Source organism: Callospermophilus lateralis, chromosome 5 (genome assembly GCF_048772815.1).
Source record: "Callospermophilus lateralis isolate mCalLat2 chromosome 5, mCalLat2.hap1, whole genome shotgun sequence".
Taxonomy (NCBI): Eukaryota; Metazoa; Chordata; class Mammalia; order Rodentia; family Sciuridae; genus Callospermophilus; species Callospermophilus lateralis.
Window position 1 is genome coordinate 44,764,441 of NC_135309.1, and position 26,412 is coordinate 44,790,852.

General features: G+C 46.6%; 1 protein-coding gene across 1 annotated transcript in view; it reads right to left on the minus strand.

Moving 5' to 3' along the window:
• Positions 1 to 19,569: 19,569 nt before the first annotated feature.
• Positions 19,570 to 26,412, minus strand: part of Trpc7 (transient receptor potential cation channel subfamily C member 7) — a 181,654-nt gene continuing 174,811 nt past the window's right edge. Inside the window, exons 11-12 of the mRNA XM_076857627.1 lie at positions 22,091 to 22,166; positions 19,570 to 19,739 (exon numbers count right to left, since the gene is read on the minus strand). Of these exons, the coding sequence (XP_076713742.1) occupies positions 19,570 to 19,739; positions 22,091 to 22,166 (246 nt within the window). The remainder of the gene's footprint in view (positions 19,740 to 22,090; positions 22,167 to 26,412) is intronic.

The following is a 26,412-nucleotide window of genomic DNA, read 5'->3' on the forward strand; positions in this document are numbered from 1 at the left end:
AGACTCTTGCTCTCAGGTTCCTGCAAGGTCAGGGTCAGGAGCAGGCATCTCCCTCAGGTTTATACCCTAGATGTCCCATGCCTCACTGTAATCATAGCCCTGTTGCCTGGTCACTTGTCTGAGACCCTCACTGGATCAGCCAAGTTCACATCTGTGTCTCTCTGCCCCTTTCTTCTTCCTCTAGGGAAAGTACCTGGGGAGAGCTTGGTGACATTTGCTGAATGATGAAGAGATGAATTACTTATTCCTCTCTCCCCTCTGCATTTTGTGCTAGGTCACCAGTACAATAAGAACCACCAAATTGTTCCAGGCCACAGCGCATCCTCACAAATCCCTGTGATTCCCAGAAGATACCTCTGTGAGCTCTTCATCTGTCTTTAAAACTGTGGTCCCAAGTACTGACTTTAGAGTGTTTGGCTGCTGAACAAGATGCAAAAAAATTGCTCCAAGAGGCTTTTGTAGTGTTTTCCATTTAATTCCATGGGTAGGCCCCTGAGGGCCTCCCCAGCCAGGGGGGCATTGCAAGGAGGGCAGGACCCAGCAGAACTCAGCATGGCCCCATCTGCTCAGTCACCAACCCAGACAGAGCCTACCTTGATCCTGGGAAGCTGCTGGCTCTACTCTTGGCTACTGCTTAGGTCAACACCTCATTTTTGGAATGGGAAAACTGGCTCTGAGAGGGGACAGGCCTTATCCTTATTAGCACAGGACAGTTACCATGTAACACTGATGTGGTAGCAGCAATAGTTATGGGGAGGAGTCCCTTTCTCTAAAGATCTGACCTATTTTAGACACTCAAACAGCAGGATTCTACAGGAAATTTTGTAAAACCAGAGCAGGCCTCATTGGCTCTTTCAACAATGGGGAGCGATAGCATATGGGCCATATATAGAAAAGGATTACAAACTGCCAGTGACTTCTGGGTCCTAGTTTGAATGCAGAGCTTGAGTAGCTTGGTTTGGGGGTTGGCCTGGATTTTTCTCCTGGAGTCTATATGGGGAGTAACAAGGCCCTTTTCCCTACTTCTTTTCAACTCCATCCATGATACCAGGTAAGAACTGGATGGCACAGTTGGAAAGTCCAGATGGAACTTGTGCAGGCCTCAACTCATTGTGGACTATTGAACAAGGAGTGAAGATAGTTGACTTCCGGTCCTGCTCTGGAACAAGCTGTGATCATCCAGGAAATGATTGTGGAACAGGGAGTCTGCAGAGGATTTGGTGTAGATGGGCATCCCTGCAGTTCCACAATCTCTGAGCCTGGGGGTTCCTAACACTGCTCATTTCTTCCCCACAGCTGCTTTTCATCCCCATGCTGCATCCGGGATTGGAGGAGCTGAGGCTTGAACCTGGGCTCCCCCAGTTCTAGAGTCCATGCCCTTGACCACTATGATGAAGCCTCCCCTGAAGGAGCAGTTCTGGTAGATGCTATTCATGACCCTTTTACCATAAGCAGAGCACCAGGCTTCAGAATTCATCTTTTCCCCTATAGCAGCCTGTGAAGGCACTGCTATCATTCCCACTTTCCCCAGGAGGAAGCTGGAACCCCAAGAAGTGGTGTTACTTGGCAAGCTCATGGAGTTGGGTGGTGGAGCAAGCAAGCCACAAACTCGCAACCTGTGCTCGAGCATTCACTCAGTCTTAGCTGCTTTTTCTCTGAGGAAGAATGTGTGGTCAAAATGCCTTTCCTTTTGGCAAAGTTGGAGGAATTTGGGGGGGGGGTGTCTTTTGGTCCTGAAGTAGGGAGGGCACGATTTCTTTTTTGAAAGATGTTCAGAGCCCTGAGAGGGCAGTCACGTTCCCTGCACATCTCTGGCAGGAAATTAAACAAGGCCAGTACTGAGTAAATGCAGAGATGAAGTTTACACAGCTTTTTATACAAACCAAGCGACCTTCCATTAAGGGAGCATTGTGTACTCATACATTTAAGTCTTTGGAAAGATTATAAAAGGGGGCTCAGAGGTCAGCTTTGACAGGCAGAGGTCACAGGGCTGGGACCTTAGAGCCACCTCTTTCCCATTACGTAGTTGTTGAGTGACACACACGTGCCTTCCTAGTCTGCCTGTCTGAGAGCAGCCCAGGGAAGCAAGGCAAGGGTGCTTTCCTACCACATGAGAGCCATTTGGCAGCTGTTGAGTGGAAACTTTGGAGACAGACAGGGAGCATTGGAGCCCCAGGATTTTGTAAACTGTGCTTCATGAGCCTGTGGTATTCAGTACAGCCATTTCAGTTTCTTCCCCCATGCTCTGGGAGTTAAACCACTGATTGTCACCCAGAGGCTGGGACTGAAGGTCAAGATTAAGAGTTGCTATCTCAAGGCTGGAGTTGGATGCTGCTACATTTGGTATCCCTGTGTATGGAGAGAGGGTGGGGTTAGACTATTCTAAAATGGAATGACCCCTCTCTCTCTGTGAATGTTGCCAGTGCTCTTGTTTGCAGAACCTTTTTTTTTTTTTTTTTAAACCATCATCCCTGGCAATGGCTTTTCTCTTCCTCCTGTTCCTCCTCCTCTTTCTGTTTTTACAGGTAACTTTGGCAACTGCCGTGGTTGGTGATTTAAGGTTATATTTTCAAATGGCCAATTTAAGAATTAAACAACAAGTAGCCCAAGGCTAGATTCCAAAATGAAACTTTTCCTGATGATAGTAGGCAATAAAGGACTTGGGAAATGGTCATGCTAGGTTTTCAAGGTGGCTGTAGTTTGGATGGTGAAGTGGAGCAATTGGATAAAAGATGGGGTGTGAGGGAGAGGTGGTACTACGAGGAGAGAAACCACAAAAGGATGTAGTCTCCTATGTCAGAAACAGCATCTCTGGCTCTGTCATCCAGTCCATTGGTCTGTGGGTCTCTGGCTGATCAGATAGTGGGACGGAGAGTCAGTCTTGATATGACTAGGGACATTAGAAGAGGGTGCAAAGCTGGACTTGCGGCCAAAGGTGTGGGCTCTGACTCTTGTGATGGCTGTTACTGGGTGTGCAACTTTTTAAACTAAATGTTCCCACCCACTGGTTAGTTCCTCAACATTGTTCTTATTGGTTTGAATGACTCGTGACCTTGCCTGCCTCTCTGGATCCCTTCAGATGTGTGGCTTCAAGCCAAATGGGTCCCAGTGATACAAGGCTTTCAGGTCACTGAGACTGAGAGTTGACTGATCATCACCCCCAGAACCCCATCACCTCCCTTCTCAGGGATGGGTGGGGGTTTTGAAGGGCAGTGAAACTATACTTTTCCTTTTGCGGCCTGGGCCCAACCAGGGGTGCTGGGGTGGAATCATGAATGGGATCACTACATACTAAAGGACAGGCCACCACTCTGACCACAAATTAGGCAGTTGGCTGGATCTGGGATAGAGCTAGCATGTGACAAAAGAAATGAGGGGACTTGGTAACAGGAGGGTTGTTTGGGATCAGTAGCTTGTCTCAGGGGTACCTGGTAGTCTAGCTTAAGTTCCCTGTCCCTATACTTCTATGTGCCTGACTTGGGAGATTCTGCTTGGAAGAGGCTGGGAGCCAGAGGAAGTATTTCCCACACAGACACAGAGACAGGTAGCAAGGAAGGGGAGAGTGGAGCTTAGTGGAGGAAGAGGCTCCTCCTCTCAGTGGCACTGATGGAGAATGACTTCAAGGACTGGTCTGGGGCCAGGTAGCAAGGCTGGGGCCAAAGAACTCATTGAGGAAGTACCTGAAGCACCAGGCAACAGGGAGGCTTTAGAGCACTGTGCTGATGGGAGCCTTAGGAGAGGAGGGGAGGGGAGAACTTGGTAGGAAGAGCCTTAAGTTAAAAGTGTCTCCTCCTGGCCTACAGACACTTTTAGTAATCCCCTGTCAGGCAGGATGTATGAAGCTGGTGGCAGCACTGGACTCACTAGTCCAGGGCAGGATCCTCTTTCCTCTGCTGAGGCTGGGGCTGGTGACCCTTTGCAGAAGGCTGTCCAGTCCTGGAGGAAGAGGCAAGTGGCAGGGGTTGAAGACTCAACAAGACTCACCTCTCCGCAGAAGTCCCCTCTCCCAGGCCCTGGCCTCAGCTTACCCTTCCTTCCTGCACTCTCTTGGGCTGATGACACCTTGAGACAGTCCCAGCTGTCCTCTGCTGGATCTGACCATGTGCCTCAGATTCTGCCTTCCTAGGCTTCAGTCATGGGTTTGACCTCTGAATCTGGGCTGAGGTCAGAGTCCAGGAGGTTGGCCAGCTCCCCCTTGAAGCCAGTGACTCACTGCTCTCTTAGGTGGTGTGAAGCCCAGATATGTTGCAGGCTTCAGGTCCTTGCTGGCCTTCTCTCTTTTCCTGCCGTAAGTATTTCCACTGGTGCAGCTATTGCCAGGCCCAAAGCCCTGTTACGGGACACTGAAATGACAGCAGTCTCCTGCCCTTTGCTCACCCTGTGGTCCATCCTCAAAGGGATATCTAGGTTGTCTGGAGCTTATTCTCAAAAGACCCCTAAGATATACAAGCTCATAAGACTTCAGAATATGACTACAGAGAACAGACTGAGAATGAGATTCCAGAATAAGGTTTTAAAGTGAATACTTATTTAGTACAAGAAACAGAATCAAAATAAATTGAAAACATAAAAAAAATCTGACAAAGATCCCAAATATAAAAGCAAACAAAACCACCCTATCTGGATTGGCTTCCAGCCACCAAGGGAGGACTGGGAAAGGGCATCTGACTCAACCTTCTTCAGGTTCCGAAACAGCCCCCTGACTAGAAAGAGGAAGAACATCCAAGTTTACAAAACTCAGAAGCGCATTCTCCCAGAATTTGAAATTATATATCTATTTTTTTTTCTCCCCAAAGTTATAAAACAACAACAACTGGGTTTCTCTCCCACAAAACTCCAGTCGGCCTTCTGAAGCTGCAGGTTCTGCATGAGGAGAGTCAACCAACTGCAGGTGGAAAACATCCCAAACCAAAAAACTGGGCCTGTATTGAATACGTCCAGGCATTTTTGTCCTTGTTATTTTATAAACAATGTAGTCCTAACAATGATTTCCATAGCATGTATAACAAATTAGGTATTTTAATTCATCTAGAGATGATTTCAAGCACATGAGAGGAGGCACATGGAGAGTTATACACCTGTTTATATAAGAGACTTGAGCATGCAAGGATTTTGCTATGGGCGGGGTGGGGGGGATAGGGGGTCCTGGAACCAATCACTTGGAGATACTGGGGGATGACCAAAGATGGACCTCATCCTCCTGTGTTTGGATAAGACTCTCTACTACCAGTCCCCTGCTGCAAACCTTCCCTTTGGCCACCATCTAAAGGAGCTCTCTTTTCTGTCCTTGTTCTTCTTGTGCAGGGCTGACTTCTCCCTCTGGGAGTGGCAGGGCTCTAACTGGTGGCCCCGAGGCCTGGGCAGAAGGGACTGTAGATGTGGGGAGGGGCAGACAAAGTCCCCTGACAGAGAAGCAGCTCATGGTTAGCAAGAATCCAGAAAGATGATCCCTTTTGCTTTGTTACTCCTTCACAGGGAGAGAGGGAGGGAGGGAGGCACCCAGAGGCCCGTGGCCTGATTCACGAGGAAATGTGAAGAAGTTTTAAGTGAGAGAACCAGAGCTGTCCTTTAAGTGGCATTTTAAAATCTATATTGGAAACTCCATTAGCATTGCCATTTTATGCAGAGGCTGTAGGAATCTATGGTGCTCCTCCTCTCTGGTCTAGAAAGGACCTTAGGTTGTCTCTTCCTCTGGTGAGGTACATGTGGTCTTCTGCACCCCAGCTTTGTTGGGGAAGGGACCTCTCCCACCCCTGTGGGCCCATGTCTGGGGGATGGGAGAAGTGGGCTGGATGACTTGGAGTCATCTGGCCCCTTCTTGGAAAAAGCCTTTAAGATCACACTCCCCCAGGAATGGCACTGGGCCGCACCAGTGAGAGGGTGGAACCAAAGAAGACACTCGGGGGTGTTAGGGCATTTCAAGATATGACAGGCTGCCATCCAGTCCCGGTCTCCTGTTCTTGAATTCGCCTACCTAGGTGAGAAAGGCAGTGTCCTGCAGATCCCCCAATGGGTGCTGAAAGGCTGGGGCTAGCATTCTCCAGGGACTATCCCCAGTTTCTCCTCATGGGGCTTCCTGTACCCTAGCTCCTTCAGATTATCTGTCATACTTTTTGAAACTCAGGTTTTTGTTCTGAACCTTAAGATCAAAACTCAGCATTTGGAGCTGTGAATGTGCTGTGCATTTGCAGTATGAACATATCCACGTGTGTGGGTGAGTATGAGACCATCATAAACCAGGGCGTTCCTCCTGCATTTGCTGACACCTGTGATCCTTTCTTGCAGTCAGTCAGCACCAGCCAGACTGTTCAACAGTAATTGCCTTAGGGAAGGCACAAGGACAGTGGACATTGCAACATCCAGCTAACAAATGAATCAAATTATTGGCATTTCAGAAGTCCAGGCTGAGGCTTGGAACAACACATGATGAGAAAGGGCAGGGCTATGGCTAGTGCATACGGCACCCATGGGTGAATTATAATTGGCTTCCTGTTGCATCCATTTCAGTCGGACATCTTTGCACGATGCACACACTACTCGACCTTATGTGCCAGCCCTGAGTAGGGGCAAATGTTTTCATCGCCAAAGTTAGAAACTATCTCCTGCATCTTGGGACAGGGTAGAGTGGGAGGTAAGGAGAATTGTTGGGAGATAAGAAAACCTTAGCTTTAGGTGGATCTCTGAGAGGAGGCCAAGAGGTTCTCTGGCTGAGCATGCATAGCCATGCTGAGAGGTCACATACTGGTCCACGTAGCAGCAGCCTGCAGGCCCAACCCGTGGGAAGCAGATTGGAAGAGGGGTATTATGATGCCAGTGTAGACATAGAGGCCAGTAGGTGGGAGGCAGTGACCATAGCCACGGAGGTTACAGCAGCGCCAGGTATGCCGGGTGGGCTCTCTAGCCCTGCTGAGATTTCCCCCGTCTTGGAGGAATGGCGGGGGTGGGGGTGTGGGAGCTCTTGACAGAGATTAAAACCAAACCAAACCTTATACTTCTCCCTCACTTGTGTTTGCAGATTTTTATATAAATATGCAAAGGAAGCCTCAAGCAAATATCCACTAATCGTTATCCCTGGATGGTTGGATTAAGAGGTGATTTTCATTTTCATTTTTTTTTTTTTTTTTTTTTAGTTGCTGAGGCTTTTAGAAAATTACTCCAGTGACCATGGTTTACTTTTGTAATGAGAATAATATTTTAAGAAAACAGTATAAAACAAAACAGTAAAAGCAATTTGCTTTTTTCTTCTTTCCCCCTCTTGGGTCCTTCCTCATTCCTCAAGGGCCTCATTCGCCTGCTTCCTCCAGCCCCTCTGCCTGCATGGCTTGGGCTTCCGGGAGGACGTCTGTGGGTCCCAACTCGTGATGACAGTGACAGTCACATCACTGAGGTTACTTTTCCACCCTCCCTGTGCCCACTTGAGAGGACAACCAGGGTGGAAGAGGAACTTATTATTTTGCTTGGGAGGGTCCAGGGCTGGGCTCTGCTGAGCCAGAGGGTGAGCGGGCTGGGCTCTTTCATATCCACACTCCCAAAATAGAACCCTTTCTCAAAATCTGCTTCTCTGGTCCTGTGGAGCCCTAGCTCAGAGCCTCATTCTGAATCACGACAGAGGAAAAGGGCCACCCTGGGGGCCCCACCAGGACCGTTTAGAAATGGAGGGAAAAGATGACAGGCCAGCAGGGCCCCTTTAAGGAATCCCCACCTGGGCGGGGATGGGGATGAAAATAGAAGCAGGGAGACAGGAGGAGGTTTAGTGGGCTAGAGGGAGCAGCGTGCTGATTATTAAAGAGCAAATTACCTGGGTCTAATTATGAATGCACTTAAACAGCACATTTTCTCCTGATGCAGAACGGAAGTGGCTCAGTTTCAGTCACAAAGAGTAGGAAAGGGTGAGAGAGAGAGAGAAAAAAAGTAAATCTCTGGTATGAAGAGTCAGCTCCTGTGTCTTTCCTACAAGTTGCGGTAGGAAGAGGAGTGGACCCCATCCCACCCCTGTCTCTTACCCCCACCTCACTTGCTCAGACTGTTGGAGCTTTTTATATGGCCATCTTAATCCCAGGAACCCAAAGGCATGATGGAGATGAGCCCCTTGCCCCCTCTTCCCCCAGCTGGTCTAGTGCCAGGATGCCTTGGAAGGTAGTCTGTCTCAGGACTCTCCTCAGACTCCAGGTGAGTCCTAAGATCCAGGACAGAAGTAGGAGAGGATGCTGCCCATGTCCCTGTACATGGATGACATCTCCTCAGCTCCAAGAAGCTGGAGACATAATCCAAGTTAAGTCGTCCTTGGACTCTGGTGTTTACTGTCTCTTTTACTGTGAGTTTTCACTTCATAGCAAGGCTGTCTGGTGACTGAGATGCTGCATAGGATAGGGTGGATGGGGGGTGAGTTCTCCACCCCTATTTCTTTTCTTTTCCTTTACTTTTCTGCTGCCTTCAAGTTTCATTCCCTATCTTTTCTGCATGCCCGAATCCCAAATAGCCTCCCCAAATTGGATCAGTTCCACCTTGAGCTAGCTAGAGTTCTGCACCTGGCTTGGGGTCCAGTCCTATCTCTACCACCTACCAGTCAGGTGACCTGATAACCATGCCATCCTGCAGGAGATCTGTGGCAATAGTGTCAAATATAGTTGGCCATCCGATGAGAGCATTTTAACCCACCCTCACTCTGTGGATCTATCTTAGTAATATATGTCCTAGGGGATCTTCAGATGGAAGTCCCAGGGCCATTTTGAGAAATATCCATCAACCAGTGTCTCTTCTCTCCAGGCTGCCTTCTAGGGACAGTGCTCTGTACTCCTTGCTCAGCCTAAGGACATTTCTACCATTCAGTCTGTTCATTTGCTCCCACTCTTCACCCAGGCTAGTTGAGCCTTCAATTCATAGATTGTCCCAGTGGAAGGCACCCCTGCTCTACTTAAACTTTTTTTTTTTTTTTTTTTTTTTTTATGGTGCTGGGGATATAACCCAGGGCCTTGTGCATGTGAGGCAAGCACTCAACCAACTGAGCCATATCCCCAGCCCCTCTACTTATGCTTTGTCTATTAGAAGGAGGTAATGAATTCTGCCCTGCCTACCTCAATGGGTTGTTGTCCCAATTAAATGAGATAAAGTATATGAAAGTGCTCAGACAGTTGTAAGACTGGAAATCCTAAGAGAAGTTACCAATGACCAGTGGGTAATATCTTAGTCAGCTTTCTGTCACTATAACAAAATACCTGAGGTGATTAACTTATACTAGAAAAGGTTTATTTTGGCTCACAGTTTTGGAAGTTCCAGTCCATGAATGATTGGATCCAGTTTTTTTGGCCTGTGTCAAGGCTGCACATCATGGCAGGAGCAAGGCAGAGCAGAACAACTTACTTCATGAGCCATGGAGAAAAGGGAAAGAGGCAGGGTCTAGGATCCCACAATCCCCTTTGAATGCACATCCCCAATGACCTAAGGACTCCCACTAGACCTCATGTCCTAAAGATTCTACCACCTCTCAATAGTGCCATCCTGGAGACTAAGTCTTTAACACATGGGCCATTGAGAGGCATTCAACAAACTATAGCAGAGAATAACTGATTTATTGATTTCCTTGTGACATTTCCTCTGTATTGCCCACCACTCTTTATTAAAAAGCTTCTGCACAGCAAAGAAAACAATTAAGAGTGTGAAGAGGGTACCTACAGAATAGGAGAAAATCTTTTCTAGATACTGTTCTGTAGGGGATTAGTATCTAGAATATATAAAGAACTCCAAAAACTTAGCACCAAAACTCCTCCAAATAACCTAGTGAACACTTCTGAAAATAAGAAATACAAATGGCCAACAAATATATGAAAAACTGTTTCACATCATTAACAATTAGGGAAATGCAAATCAAAACTACACTGAGATTTTATCTTACTCCAATCAGAATGTCGGCCCTTAACAATACAAATATAATAAGAGCTGGAGAGAATGTGGAGAAAAAGGAACACTTACACTATTGGAGGGATTGTAAATTAGTACAACCACTAGGGAAATCAGTATGGAAGTTCCTAAAAAAACTAGGCATGGAACCACCATATGACTAGGCTATACTTCTCCTGGTATTTATCCTAAAGAATTAAAGTCATCATACTATGGTGATACATGCAAACCCATGTTTATAGCAGCATAATTCACAATAACCAAACTATGGAACCAGCCTAGGTGTCTATCAATGGATGAAAGAATAAAGAAAATGTGGTATGCACACATAATGGAATTTTATTCAGTCATAAAAATGAAATTATGTCATTTACAGGAAAATGGATGGAACTTGAGAAAATGATGTTAAGCAAAACAAGCCAAACCCAGGATCATGTTGAGGGTCCTATGTTTTCTCTTATAAATGGAAGCTCTTTTTTCTCTCAACAGAGAAAAAAGCATTTTTTTTTTCTCTGTAGAGAGAAAAGAGGAGAAGAAATGTGGGGGTTATTTCATGAAAATAGAAGGGAGATTAGTAAAGAAAAGGGATGAGGGAGATGGAAGAAGGGAGAGAAAGGAACAATACTGGAGAATAGCATTGACCCAATTGTAGTATTATATTGTGTGTATATACATACACAACAATGAATCACATCACTATACATAACTATAGTGCACCAATAAAAATATGGTGCATTATATTTTAATGTAATGTGGTGCAATATATTTCATAGGGGAAAAAAATCCCTTGGAAATCCACTTCTCTGTCCCAGGATCACTCTGTTCTCTGTAGTGAGGCTGCAAGGCCTTCAGAGTGGGAGTTCTGGAACCCATCCCGTCCTTCACATGTTGTGACCTGTGACTGAGCTGAAGCCTGGGTTAACTGGCTGCATTCATCCTCCCATAAGATGGCCAAAGCTGGTTTTCAGGGCAGGGCAGAGGTTCTACTGGTGTCTAGAAACAGGGTTTCTTAAGTGGAGCACAGCTGACCTGGGCAGGTGGAAACCCTGAATGCAGTTTTATTAACACCTGCTGACTTGCATTTGTTGGATACTATTGGTTGAGGCACCAGGCCTGAGGATTCAGAAGTAGATCATTTTGGGGGATGCATGGGTAAGATTACTCTCCTATAAATGGACTGGGTATGATGTGAAAAGTTCCTGAACCATCCTTAGCCCCTGCGTTTTAGTTATCTATTACGGGTAGCATACTACCTCAAAACTAAGGGGTCTGAAGCGACAGCACTACTATTTCTCGTGGTTCTGTAGTTGGCAAGGCCCAGCTGGGCAGCTCTTCTGCTCCACATAGCTGAATCACTCTTGTGGCTGCTCTAAACTGGGGGCTCGACAAGGCTGGAAAGTTCGTGAGGCCTCTGGTCTTCTGAGGTTTCTCTCCATATGCCTCTGTACATTCAGTAGTGTAGCAGAACTCCTTGATAACGCGGCAGGTGGCTTGCTGTAGGACATGATCCAGTGGGCTTGTATTTATGAAGCCAATGCTCCTGCTATATTTGCTAATGCCCTATTAATTAAAGCAAGTCACATGACTATGCTTAGTGGCCATGCAGGAGGGAATGCACAGTGCGTGTATCATCTCTCACTGGGGCCACAGATGCAATAGTTCAGACAACCGTATTTTCCTGTTTTGTAAAGTCATGCCAGCTCTTCACAGAACAGAATGGTGGTCATGCTGAGCACATAGAGCATCTGCTCCCAGACAGCGAATCTCTTTTAACTGGGACCAATGCACTGGCCCCACCATTTCCTGAACTTAGAGGCCTATGGTGTGACACGGGGAGGCTACCCAGGTCCAGGCTTCCCTGCTCTGCACTTGTGGTGGTTTGTGCCCGTGGGTAACCATAGCTCATAAGGAGGAGACACCAAGGTCTGGGCCATGTTCAGATTCTGTGTGATTTTCTCTTTTCCATAGAGTGTCCTCATATGATGCTGCCTTTTGCTCATGGTTTTCTGGTGTGCCCTCCATTGAGTCCTGCAGGAGTCTCTGCCCATCAAGAAGGTGAAGCCACTGACATTTGCTACATATGTCCTCAGGCGGCATCCAAGTGGGCTGATGTGGGAGCACGTATGGGCCCACTTTCCCCCTCCTCCTCTTCTTTTGTGCCTCTGTGTTGGAGGCTTGGGCCCAGTCCTATTCTCACCTCCAACTCTACCTCCTTGTTTCTGCCCATGCAGCAGAGACCCAAGGTAGTCAGCCACATACCATGAGCTTGGGGAACACTTTCAGTCTCTGAGAGTTGACCTGTGACTTTCAGGCTGGGTGCAGAACAATAATTCCCTTGGTTTCCTCATAAGTCTGGAATAAGCTGTTAGCTCCCTTTTCCAGAAAGTATCCCTATGTTTTGCCTCAAGCTGAATTTTTCATATCATATGTTTGCAGGAGAGGACAGACCAAATGTCTTTAAGAATCAGGAAAATGGTATTCCTATCCTTTGGGAAACACTGAGAATCTACAGAATGACTAGAATTCTTATCTGTAGCACCCTCACCCTTGCAGCCTCAACACAAGGGAAGTCACTTGCCTCTGAACTCAGCTTGGGGACTGAGAGGCTCAGGGGGCCTAGGGCTCAGAAAATCATGTGCATTTCAGAAGAAGCAGTGTCATGAGATGACACTCTGTAATCTTTGCTGAAGCACAGAATACATATTCTGCTCATGCTCATGTCACCAACAATGAGAATTCTGCGAATGGCTTTATGTGAAGCTGCATCTGAAAAAAACCAGCCTGGTGTCAGAGAGACAGCATGCTCCTCTTCCACAGGGCTGGCCAGGATTCGGGGACATTGAGGTTAGTTTTGTGGATTGGGAAGGCACCAGGGGCTCTGCCTTGCTGCAGTGTCCTTTCTGTGATGGATTTGAGCAGAGCATGAAATCCTGGAGCTGTATTTTGTCTATCATTGAAATGATCCAAAAAGCCATTTCTTTTCTTGCTCAGGTCTGGGGTGGTCACTGCTCTCCCCCTGGCATCTGAGTCAGTGGTATAGCTGTTGGGATTCATGCTGCTCCCAATGATCCATGCTCATGGAAAGCAGGAGAAGTCCCCAGAAATCCAATATTAGGTTGCATTTATGTAACTGAAATAGTCCCACTTCGCCAGACTGAACCTAAGAAATAAAGCTATGTATTTCCTATTTTTAGCCGCAACCTCACCGGCTAGAAACTGGTTATACTCAAAGTGTCTACTGGCTATTTCTGGAGTCTCTGAGGGGTCACCCTCACCACTAAGCACAATAACTGTGGTCACCACGCCAGCGGCCTTGTCCCACCTTTCCTTTGTATTCCTGTTGGCCACATTCTTACCTGCTGCCTCCATAGCGGTGGAGAGATACCTCACAGAAATGCCCAATGTGCTAATTCTGTATCTTTCCAAACCTGTAGCCTGGGCACAGTAGGAAGACTCTTCTCCCAGGTATGGAGGGGCTGGTGACCCTGGGTCCTATAGCAGTCCTGCCAGGCCCCATGCCTTGCTTGTTCTCTCTTAAGCAGTTTAACCTGGACCTCCTCATTGTCCAGAATCTCACTGCATCTCAAGACTAACAGTCCTGGCAGATTTTGGCCTTGGCACTTCTAATCACAGAAGCTGAAGACCAGACCCAAGGAAAGGGTGAGGAAAAGAAGTCCCAGGATCACATCTGTGTTCATCAGGAGTCTGAGGAGGTAAGTGACAGAAAACCAATTCAAATTAGCTTAAGCAAAAATGGAGTTTATTTGGTGGTGAACTGAAAGGTCACCTGGAACAGATCACAGGGTTTAAGGAAGATCCGGTAGGAAGCAGAGCATCAGGGGTGAGCTAGACCCGGGGGCAACATTATGCTATACCGTTTCCTTCCCTCTCTTTTCTTCTCCCTCCTCCTCCTATCTCCTCTTCTCCCTTCTATTTTTCCTTGCTCTTTGATGTCATTTATGGACAGTCACTCTCTGGATGGCATGAGGTCTACTGTGAACCAGATGCACACTCTCTTGTTCTGCAATCCTGTGGTCACACACACATATACAACTCCAGGAAAACCCGATTAATCCTGCTCGGGTCTGTTGTCAACATTGGGAGAACCGAGCCCTGTAGGTGACTGCGTTGGGTTTAGATGCTAGCCCATGCCTGGGGTGGAGTGAGATCTGTTCACAGCCAGTACTAGGCCTGCATGCCCCTCAACATTCCTGCTCCTTCTCGCTCTCCTGCTGGCCTATGCATTTGCCGTCAGACACCCAGAATTGTCCTGTTACATTTTTATGTGGCATATTTAAGTTGTTTTCTTTTGTCTTTTATTTCCCCAGTGTGCTCCAAGTCTGCCAGGGCAGGGTGAGATACTGACCTTGGGGAGTGTGGGTCAGGCCTATCAGGCAGTCTCTACATGTCCCTTGCTCCCAAGACATATGGCCTCTTTGTCTGCCCATGTAGCTGATGCCACATCCATGCATGCATGCTGTGGCACGGTGGGCTTTGTTTGACCCAGTTATTTCTGACTCAATACTCTGAAGACCTGAAATCCACAGTTTTAAAATTCCCAATAAGTTACTTTGTCCCTGCCTGAATTCCTTCCTCCATGTCATGCCTCCTGGGTGCATGGCAGGGGCTGGCTCTTTTGGAGACCCCACGTACACTGACAGGTGGCTGAACTGGTCTCTGGCTCAATCTAGAAGGGCCTGGCAGTGTGGGGTTGCTGGTTCAGTAACAGCCCTGGTTTCTGGGGACATTGGCACACTCCTCTTCCCTCTTGTCCTCTCTGCTGACTGCCTTGGCGTGTCTGCACCCTGACCTGGCCTCCATTTCTCTCCTGCTGCAGTTGGAGGGGAGCATTCCTGGATTGGAGAGAGCCCCAAACTCCTCCATCACCATTTCTCTCAAATGTTCAGTTTTTCCCTCAATCCTCCTCTCCCTTATTATCTACAAACCCAGATCTCTGGGGACCAGAACCCACATAATTTTCCCCCCATATTCTGTCTCTTCCCTGAGGATGTCCCCACTGCTTGCTAGGGGAAGCAGAGGAGCAAGAGCAGACCAACAGTCAGTGAGTGGGTGGGTTTTCCACAGTGGGAGCTGGCCTCCTGGCCTCCTTCCCAAGGCTGGGCGAGGTCAGGGTGAGCCTCAGGAGCTTGCTGTGCCTGGGACGCAGGGCTGAAGGTACTTTCACTGCCTGCTTGACCTGTGTAAGTTGGGTTACATGGATGTGTTTCTCCTGGAGTTCCTTTCCCTTAGGAGTTCCACCCTTGGAGGGAAGAAAGGAAGAGTGGAATAAACATAAAATGGAGGTGTGCGTGCCTGTCTGCATAGATAGATTGAAACTCCTTGGCTTGCAGCCTCAAGGGCCCTTCCGACTCTGAACTTCACACAAGCATTGATGAGTCCTTGAAAGAGGGACGTTCATCCATGAAGGTGTCTTGCCCTCCCCAGAGAGGTATCTGGTCACAGGCTTCCAGGCCTGCCGTTATTCAGGTAGCTTTCTCAGAGTCACACTTGCATAAGGGAACCTCCTCCAGCCTGGGCTGCGTCAGGCTATTTTTTTTTTTTTTTTTTTTTGTTCTGGGATCTTTCTTGGTTGGGGGTGGGGAGTTAACCTTCCATGGTTACAGGAGGCTGCTGTGCTTTCTCAAATGTGTGAGCATTGTGTCCCTTAGCAACAGCTCGGGGGGCTAATTGGGAGCTTTTGCTTAGGAAGTGTCACTAGGACTTGTTGAGTCCTATTAGGAGCCATCAGAAAGTGACAAGTGACTGGAGAACTCACTGCTTAACCTCTGGTCACCCCGGAGACATGGCCAGCAGCTTTCACTCCTGAGTCCTTAAGACAGTAAGCAGTGCATTGTGTTGGGAAAAGCAGTGGGGCCTCCTTCCAGGCTGTGATTAGAAGGGAAATGGGGTCACGTGGTTCAGGCACCTCTGGGCAGAGGTGCAGCAGGGGATGGCTTGCATTTTCTGCAAATCCATGAAGTTTTTTCAGGATCCAATGGTGCTGTCTGAAGGAGCTTTAGAAAAATGAGGCCCAGAAGGGCCCGGCAGCCCTTCATTGAGTGCCTACCCTTTGGCCCTGCACCAGTTGCCTGGTGGGGAACAGATCAGATCCCCTTATGGAGTTTCCCTCTGGGCAGTGGAGAAAGATACTAAATGCATATGTTGTAGACAGAACGACAGTAAGTGTGCAGAGATACAGAGGACAGGAGGTGCTTTGGGAAGTGTGCATATCTTGGGGGAGTTGGGTGAGCTTTTTCAGGGAGGATCTGGGCCGTTTTTTCATCTGTCCTTGAGCCCCGCTCAGGTTCCATTCCACATTGCCCTGTTTGGTGTCTCCAACAGCTGCTTCCTCTGCCTGGCTAATTCAACACAGGCCAAGGGTGTGGGGGTTGTCAGTGCCTGGAAAATCACAAAGCTCCCCACTGGTGTGCTCTGCTGGCCCTCTGTTCCAGGCTTCCTCAGCAGCACTACAAAGCGGGGTCCCTTCCCCCACCCACCTGGCCACCATGAGTTCATTCCTGGACCACTCTCAACTCCCAGATGTGGCATGAAAAATTTAAACGGATGGTGCTGGTTTTCTTTTCCCATTTTTAATGACTTGGTGGGGCTTGTTTTCGTTTCTCTCTGGTGAGAAGCAGACTGGATACTTAGGTGTGATAGGAGAAAGGGTGCCACAGTTTGAAATGGGTTTGTCAATTGCCTCTGGTTGAAGGCAGATAGGGAAATTGAATAATGCATCTTGAAAGTGTTGATTAGCATTCTGATGAAGGTAAGTGGGAGATCTGAAAGGAAATCTTCCAGAAGTGTTGGTAATTTATCCCCTGGGCAAATCAATTGCTCTTCTACAAAGCATATCTGCCTCTCAATTCAGAGTCCAGGCTTGAAAAGGAGCCCTACTGGATGCATGTGGCCTGTCCCTAGTACTTGGCAAGGGACTGAGTAAATATTTGCTGAATGAGTTCATTCATCTTCTGCAGGCTTCACAGGGCCTGGATGAGTATTTGAGAAAAACTGTGGGAATTTTCTCCAGAGATGTGCCATCACAGAGACCGGCACACAGTCTGAAGGGCACTTGAGAACTTGTGGGTTCTTTTGAATCCATTCATGGCCTCCTACAAGTACCAGGTTAAAAACTCCCAGACCACAGTTTATATCTGTAAAATTCCCTGCACGCACAGTATGCCCAAGGTATCCACCAGACCCCAGTGTTTCTGTGTTGTTTGAGCACTGGGTGGTGGTGCAGATGGTCTGGGAAGGCCCAGATATAGAGCCATGTGTCATCAACATCTCTGATCACCTATCTCAGCTGCCAGGGGATCCACAAAATTGACTTTGCCTCCCAGAAATTGGAAAGATTTGGAAAAACTGGGCCTGGATTGCTTATAGCAACAATCAGCTAAACTGGTATCTACAACCTGCTTAAGAAGGGCATGTTGACCAGTTTGTCACAATCCACCCTCACAATCCCTTAATTTTGGGACAGACTTTACTTCTATTTACTACTTCATCTCATCTGCTATTTTCTTATAGTAGAGTTCGGTAGAAATCTTCTGCTACTGAAGATATATTGTTTATCTTAAAATATAACTCTCTGTATATACATATGTATCTATAAAAGTCTATACTTATGTGGGATTTGCACTCCAATAAACCCATCTTAAGTTGAAAATATTATAAGTAAAAAAAATTCATTTAATAAACTTACCCTGCTAAATGTCACAGCTTACCTATCTTAAATGTGTTCAGAAATCTTGCATTAGTCTACAGTTGGGAAAAATAATCTAACACAAAGCTTATTTTATAATGGAGTGTTGACTATCTCCTGTAATTTGTGGAATACTGGTATCCCCAAATGCCGGTAGCACAGTACACCATAGAGTGTTGTTAGTTTTCTCTTGTGATTGGTGGCTGACTGGGAGCTGCCATTGTCCAGCATCACAGAGAGTATCACTCTATATACAAATATCCCAAGAAAACATCAAAATTCAAAAATTAAAGTATGTTTCTATTGAATGTGTATTACAAAAGTAAAGTTGAAAAATCATTGTCAAAACCATTGTGCACTGGGGACCATGGTTCATATATACATATACACAAATACATGTGGGTGTATGTGTGTGCTCATTCATGTGTATGTATGTATATAATAGATATAATATGTATATATATCTTACATATTTATGATTTTCTTCCCTTTCTAGGGCATCTTCAAGATATTTGATCTGTAATCCTGACCTTCCTCACAGGTTTGCTGTGAAGATTTGGAGAACCGATGCATGCAAGGCCATAAGCATAGCACCTGGTACACAGTAAGTGCTCAATAGCTTTGGATGGCATTACTAGTCCTTGGGACCAGAGGGCTCTTCTGGAATCCAAGGCTTTGCCTTCCACCTGCTCAGAATGGGCATTGTTTGGGACTGGGCGCCCTCTGGTGGCTGTTCTTCAGATTCACGGCCCCCTCTTTCAGACAGGAGAATTGGGGGTCCAGAAATGAAGGGTGGGTCTGATGAGTACCTCAGCATACTGTGTGTACAGGGAACTTTACAGATATAAACTGTGGTCTGGAGTTTTAAACCTGGGGCCTGTAGGGGGCCATGGATAGACTTTTAAAAACTTACAAATCCTCAAGTGCCGTTCAGATTGTGTGCCAATCTTTGTGATGGCACATCTCTGGAGAAAATCCCCACAGCTTTTCTCAAACACACACACCAGAGAAAATCCCGAGAGGTGGGTTGGGAGAAAACTTCATCTTTCTCATCATTTCTTTTGCCTCTTTCTGGCCTTAATGAGGCTGGGGTCACCAGGTCTGGGGATAGAAAGTGGGGAGCCATTTTCTTAGCAGTAGAGGCCAGAGCCAGGAACTTCTTGGGGATCTTGGCTGCTGGATTCCCCCAGGGTTAGCCCTTTCTCCTTCAGGTCACCTCTGATGTGAGAGTTCCTAAGGCCACCTCAAGACAGAGTGCAGGACAGCTTCACAGCATATCCACAGAGATCCCCCAGGCTCTTATGAGGTAATTTTATTTCTTTCCATTTTAGGTAAAAATAGTAAATACAAGATAATCTTAATAAAGGTAAAAATACATCATTTGGATTTTTTTTGTTCTCTAAACAGTGCTACCTACAGTACAATTTTTGATTTAGGATTTTTAAACATTTTTTTTTATAAACAAATATAACTATTTTACTATTAGGCTATCTGTGTTCTCATCTGGCACTTAAGAATAGATCACAGGTCACCTCCCGGTTCTGGCTGGATGTGTATGTGGGTGGCATGGGGCAGTGAGAAGAGGTCATGGGATGAGGAGGTTTGACTTCCCGGGACACAGCCAGAGCTGCAGTCCCATGTGCCGTGGGAGGGCACACGTGTGCATCCAAGATGGCCTTTTCCTGCTCTGGCCACAGGAATGTATTTCACTGAGGCTGGACTGAAGGCCTCACCTGTGTCGGGGCACTACTCTTCCGAGTAACTTTTCTTACCCAGCAGCCTAGTTTCATAACCACTCTGGGTCCAGGCTCCTGGCTGGAGATGTCAGTGATGTGCTCGAGACTGAGCCAGTGGATCCCCTTGTGTCCTAGAGGAGTGGGCCAGGACCCTCCCCACCAGAGCTGGGGGCCAGGGTATCCAACCTGGCCTTGGAATGCTGGTAGAAGTCACAGATGCCCACTGGGCTGCTAAATGTCCTTGCCCTTGTTCACCCTCAGGTGGTCTTTGTTTAAGTTCTTTCCAAATTTCTCACTGAGCTGTTGGATCAGGTCAGCCAGCTCGCCAGTGGCTTGGGACTTTTCTTCAAGAAGCTCATAGCGCAGGCTAGAGATATCCTGCTTGATTTCTTTCAATTCACCTGCAAGGACAGAGGAGGTTTTGCTGAGTGAGAGCAAGTAGAGGGAAGGGGCTCATCCCACATACACGCGGGACCAGCTGCCAGGGGTAGAGGTGAAGCAATGGCAGCTCTGTCTGACCTAAATACTACCCAGCTTCCCAATATTCAGGAACACAGTCCTCTTCCTCCCATTCCTGGAAAGCCTCTCCCTTTGTGGCTAGAAGGAAGTGTGGAGTTCAGGGCTGTGAATTGTGTCTAGCACTTATCTTGAGACTGTTGTTCCTGGGGTCATTAATGGTACATTTCAAGACTGAGCAACACCCTCATTAACTGGAACATTTATTTTCATGATACTTTATGTTTTGCTCTGTCGAGATCTGCAGGGAAGGGAAACTTCAAGGCACCCGAGAGAATGGCTCAGCACAGTGGCAGCCATAGAGCTGGCCAGTCTCCTGGGAGTGAGCCAGGTGCCCCAGTAGGTCCCCTTTGTCCACATAGGCAGCATGGCCTCACTGATAGAACCCTCACGGATGCCTGCCACCACCCCCTCCCATAACAAGGGACCAACTAGAGTCCTTCAATTTAAAATTTTTTTTTCAAGTTGTTGGTAGACCTTTATTTTATTTATTTATATGTGGTGCTGAAAATTGAACCCAATGCCTCACTCATGCCAGGCAAGTGTGCTACCACTACCTAACCCCAGCCTGGGACCTTCAATTTTTATTTCCACAGTGAACCGTGTGGTTAGAAATCACAGGGGTCTGGGCTGTAGGAATCTTTTTATTAACCACAAAGGAGAGTAGAAAGATTCTTTCCTGATATTAAGATACTGGACTTACTCAGTGGGAATTCACTCCCTGTGGATATGTTATTTGAATAATATGAAAATAGATATGAATCTGTTTTCCACGCATGTCTTATACACATAAAATGCAGAGATCATGAAAGTATGGCTAGATTCATCTTGACAAATGGATCTATTTTTTTTTCATCAGGTGCTTCACTGAGCCCCATTTTTGTGGTGTCACTTAAGCAGCAGGGCACCTGGTTTTCCCCACCTTCTGTAGCAATTGCATTCATGTCCATCATAGTTATACACAACTTGAGGCTGGCAGGCATGAAACCTGGCAGTTTTATACTTGAGACTCCCAGTAGGGGTGGGTAGATGGGTGTTACTCAGTCCCTAAGCAGTGTCATCTCAGGAGCCAGCCCAGTCATTATTGAGGTTGCATATTAGGTGCCCGGAATGAGGCAAAAGTCCTCTCAATGATCAGACTCTTTGTAGCCCCTGTGGCCCGAGTGAGGAGGAGACTTAGTGCCTTTGGTCATGGACACAGCCATTTCTAGGTAGCAAATATCCTAGGTGTCTCATGGAGATTAATGATCTGGTATAAGGTAATTTGCTTTTCACTTAAGAGGAATTGCTTAAAATAGACTGGAAAGTAACCCAAACAGTGAAAATAATGTAGTTGGAAAACTTCAGTGTGCCTGAGAGTCACCTGGTGTTATTATCTAAAATGCAGACGCCCAAACCCCACTCTAAATATAATAATTCATTAGGTCCAGGTGGGGTTTGGGATCTGCAGTTTTAACAACTGGTACAGAGTTGGGGGATACTTAGGGAAACTGCTAGTTGTCAGAGGCTGAGAACCAAGACAGGACAGGTCTGGTTGGAACTGATCCAGGGGCAGTCTCTGAAAATGGAATACAGGTTGCTTCCTCTGTATGTGCACCCACAGAATGAGGTGGGGTACTGGAACTTTGGGCCATCCTGAACTCAAGGGACCTGAGGCTGACTCAAAGCAGCCATCACTGCAGTAGGCACAATAATGTCTCCCACATCCATGATGTCCACATCCTTAACTGTGGAGTTCACCTGAGAGAGTGCTGTGTTACATGGCACACAGGGACTAAGGTGGCAAACAGAATCGAGCTTTCTTTGCTGTTGGCCTTAAAATAAGGAGATCATTCTGGGTTATCCAGGAGAAGCCAATCTAATCATGAGTTCTTAAGAGTAGAGGAAGAAGGCAGAAGAGTGGGGCAGAGACAGAGGATGAGAGACAACAGGCAGGCGAAGTGGTAGCATGAGGGGAGGGAGGCTCTGCTGCTGGTGATCTGCAGAGACAGGAGGTGGCCTCTGGAGCTGCACTTGCGGCAGCCTCAGCTGCACCAGCAAGGGAACAGAGACCTTGGTCCTGTTGCCTCATGGAAATGCACTGTGCTCACGAGTGAGGGGATGGATTCCCCCCAGCCTGTGGAAGGGAACACAGTACCCCAACCACACTGTGATTTTTGCCCTGTGACACCCACACCTCACTTCTGAGCTTACTGCTGCTGTAGGGCCCCACATTTGTGGTGATGCAATCCCTTACCTTCGTTGACTTCATCATTCTCTCTGTCCACCTGGGCCTTCAGGACATATCTTTTTATGAGCCGTTTCATGATTTTCTGAAATGTGAAGCAAGGAGGAGTTTGGTATGCCAGGCCTTGCATAGAAGCAGCCTATATGGTGTAGCATGAGGCCCATGTCCCTCACAGCACCTCAGGAGTCCCTGGGACATGCTCAACCCTTGCTCAGGATGCCCTGCATAGTGGGGGAAGCTGGCCAGCCTTCTGTTTAACCTCCCCAGTTCCCAGGATTCAATGTCCACTTGACCTGGGATATAAGAACAGGACACTTCTCAATGGCAGGAGGCTGAGCCACTAGAGAGGGAGAGATAATGATTTGGAATGCACTGTGCTGCTTTAGGATCCTAGGCCTGTTTGTACCCTGGCCAGTCATGGCCTCTTTCTCAGTTCTATTTAAGGAGGGGATGTTGGGAACATCTTATTAGGTCAGCCCAGGTGGAGCTGTGTCCCCTAGAGGTTGACAGTGAGAGGTATGCCATTCACAAGAGGAGATTTGTTCGGTACAGAGGTCAGGGCTAGGCTTGGAGGACAAGTCCACCATAACTTGGAAAACTCTTGCCAGATGGAGCAACAATTATACTAGAGAGATCGTTTTCCACAAAATCCCACAGGCCCGATCCCATGTTGCCAGTCATGTTGAAGAAGGGTTTGGGCCTGAGGTTCCAGTTATTATACAGTCACTGTGTTCTCTAAGCAAATGAAGCATGAATAAACACTTAAGAGACACCAAGAATAGAGCCAAGTGTAAGAAAGACCGCAGGAGGTGAACTTTGGATTTTGTCAGCTAGTTGATCCAGGGTTCCTGTGAAATCTCAGGATTTAAAAATATTCTGGAAGTTGAGACTTCTAACTCTTAAGAGAGATGAGTAGCACGGAAAAAAGGGAGGGATTTCCCTGTCCCTTAGTCCTCCTGTCCTGTGGCCTATTCATGTGTTCACACTTAGGACAAAGGGACCAAGGCAGCATTTTCCAGACTGAGGAAAACTTTAGGGGCTTGAACGCTATTCTAGGGTTTTCTATGTGACCTCATACAGGTTGCTAAGTTCTGAGTGCGTGGGCTCTGGAAAAGCTTCCTAGAAGTAAGAAGGAAGTGAACTGGGTGCAAAGAGCTGGGGGTACAACTCATTTTTATCACCATTTGATGGTTCTCTCCATGAAAAGGAAGTGTTTCCAGACTGTGATTCCAAGACTGTGACTGACCCTGGCCAAGGCTCTTGTCCACAACTCTGCAGTGACTTGTTCAGGCTGGTGTGCCTTTTTTCTGCCATGCGGTTCACATCCTCCTGGCTCTAGGGTTTGAGGCATTGGAATGGTTTATAAGCAAATTGCCTTTCTGCTATTCCTTCTCAGAGAGCATGGGTCTTCCCCTGTCAGTAGTTAAATGGTCATGCAGAATTTCTCAGGGACATTCTTATAGATAATAGAGTAGGGTGTCTAAGTGTTATGGCTTGGATATGAGGTGTCCCTCAAAAGTCCACATGTGAGACAATGCAAGAAGGTTCAGAGGAGAAATAATTGGGTTGTGAGAGTCTTAACCCAATCATTGAATGAATCCCCTGATAGGGATTAACTGAGGAGTAACTGAAGGCAGGTGGGGTGTGGCTGAAGGAGGTGGGCAATGGAGGCATGACTTTGGGGTACATATTTTGTATCTGGTAAGTGGAGTCTCTCTCTGCTTCCCTCTGCCACACTCTTCCACCATAACGTCCTGCCTCACCTTGAGCCTCAAGGAGTGGAACTGCTGTCTATGGAATGAGACATCTGAAAACGTGAGCCCTCAAATAAAGTTGCCCTCCTCTACAATTGTTCTGGCTGGGTTTTTAGTTACAGCAGCAAAAAAGCTGCCTAAAACACTAAGTTATAAGAATATGTACCTTTCCATGAGACTCAATGATGTTATTTTCATTTCTCCTCCTCCTCCTCCTCCTCCTCCTCCTCCTCCTCCTCCTTCTTTTTTATTCCTGAACTAGCAAAATCTAAGGCTCTCTATCACCTAACTACAACCCTGGCCCTTTTAATTTTATTTTGAGATAGCGTCTCACTATGTTGCTCAGGCTGTCCTTGAACTTGCAATCCTTCTGCATCTGCCTCTCCCTCCCTGTCCCTGGGAGTGATATTACAGGTGTGCACCACAGTGCCAGGCTTTTTTCACTATGAATTAGAAAAATAAAGCAAAGCAAAAACATTGTTCTATGCCAGGGTTGGGGAGGGGACAAAACTGCAGATACCTAAGTATCTGTCATTCTCACTGAATAAAACAATTCAGAAATACTCTTCCACTGCAAATGTTCAGGGTAACACAAGTTAAAGGGATCTAGTTAAAGTCTGTTGCTTTTTAAAGGACAAACTTTAAGAATTAAGGTTTCCTTAGTTTATAGATCCATCAATAAAAGAGGCTTACTATTTATGATGATAAGCCAGGGCCTGGGAGTTCCGTGGCATTGAGTTGAATCCTTTCACGGGTACAGCGGTTATTCCTGCTCAATGTGCACTATTTCTGTACCACATGATTAAACTGATTATATTTTAAAAATCCCATGGGTTATTATAACAAAATATTCTCCTTAGGCTCTATTTAGTTTGAATTGATGAAATCCGGCTCATAGGCCTCCTTTAATCCTGAATAGCCCTCCAGTAGGAAAGGATAAAGGATGGAAAAGAAGCAAAGAGACAAGCACATCAAGTACTTCCTCTAGACCAGGATTGAGCTAGTCTGTCTCACAAAAAGATCTCACTGAGTCCTTCCAGAAACTCAGTGAAATAGGAGTTGTGATCTCCATTTTCAGCAGGACACTGCCCCTGCCCCCATGCCTTTAGATGCTCAAAGAGCAAAGGGATTTCTCCAAGGTCACAATAGGAAGTGGCAGATCTAGGATTCAGCCCAAATGGCAAGCAAAGCCAGGGATTTATCTGGACTTCAGAAAGACGGTAAGTGCAAGAGGGGTTAGAGAAGGAAATGCTTTGCTCAGTAACTGGTTCCATTAGTCAGAGGAGGTTTGGACTGCTTCTGGTACCATATCCTGTTGCGCAGGAGAAAGCCTCACTAGATTTCAGAAGGTGGTGCCTCATCCAGTGTCCACCCTTGGGCAAGAGGGTTACTGGCATAGCACTGGGATTAGCACTCATGCCCACTCTTGAGCACTGGCATGACTGTGCAGAGTGGGGTTCCTACAGACCTGGGCTTCAAAGTGAAGGTTTGCTTTTATGCATTAGGATCATAGATGCTTCATGGAAGCAGATCCTGATGGGCACTGTGAGTGTGCAGAGACTTTTTGATATTCTTCTTCATCCAGTTACTATCAAGATGACAGGGACCTTCAGTGGGAGTAATGTGATCACTTACTGTCCGTAAGAGATTTCATGTCCTCATGGGGATAACTTCCTCTTTGGAAGTTATTTGAGGCATTGGAATGGTTTATAATGGACATTCTTCTAGACAATAGAGTAGGATATCTAAGTGTTATGGCTTGGATGTGAGGTGTATGTTGGATAACTTGGAATCTGCAAGACCAGAATGCTGATATTATCACCAAAAAGTCTAAAATGATTGGAAAATACCCTGAAGTTCTATTTAATATGATGTCATAGAGGATATCTGTTTCCAGAGAAGGTGGACATCAAAAGCCTCCTTTCCTTCATTATTTGGGGAAAACGTATTCCTTTGTGATAAGTTTGAGATATCTCCTTGCTATCTTCCCTACGAGCACTTTCAACTCATGAAGATAAACTTTCCCTGAGCAAATATGTCCCTGTTGGTGGCAACTTTCCTGCCCCTGCCCCCATGCCTTTAGCAAGCACTGGAGAGGAGTATATTTAGCAATATTACTCAGGCAAAAGAAGACTCAAGTGGATGCAGACGGGATGCACAATGAATAAGAATGGTTGTCCTGCAGAGACCTACATCTAAGGAGAAAGGCACACAATTCCTCCAGCCCAGACTTCTAAGGATCAGGTGGCCTCTGGCTGCTGGTGGTGGATGGGAAAATAGAATATCTTTCTATAGGTGATGAGGCTATCTGTGCAGACAGAGTGGTTAAGAACATAGATGAGGAAGAGAACACATATGTAGCCAGTATGTACCAAATAAGAATCCAGAGGGAAATCAAGTTCCAAATAGGTACAGAGAAATTGAAGAATGTTTAGAAGAGAGTGGACAAATGGATGCTAGGACAAGTCATTTGTTAGACTGGGGTTTATCAAACCCTGGAGTAGAGAGAATAAGCATTAGCAATTATCTATTGGCTTTGATATACTCTATGCATGTATAAATACACCACAGTGAATT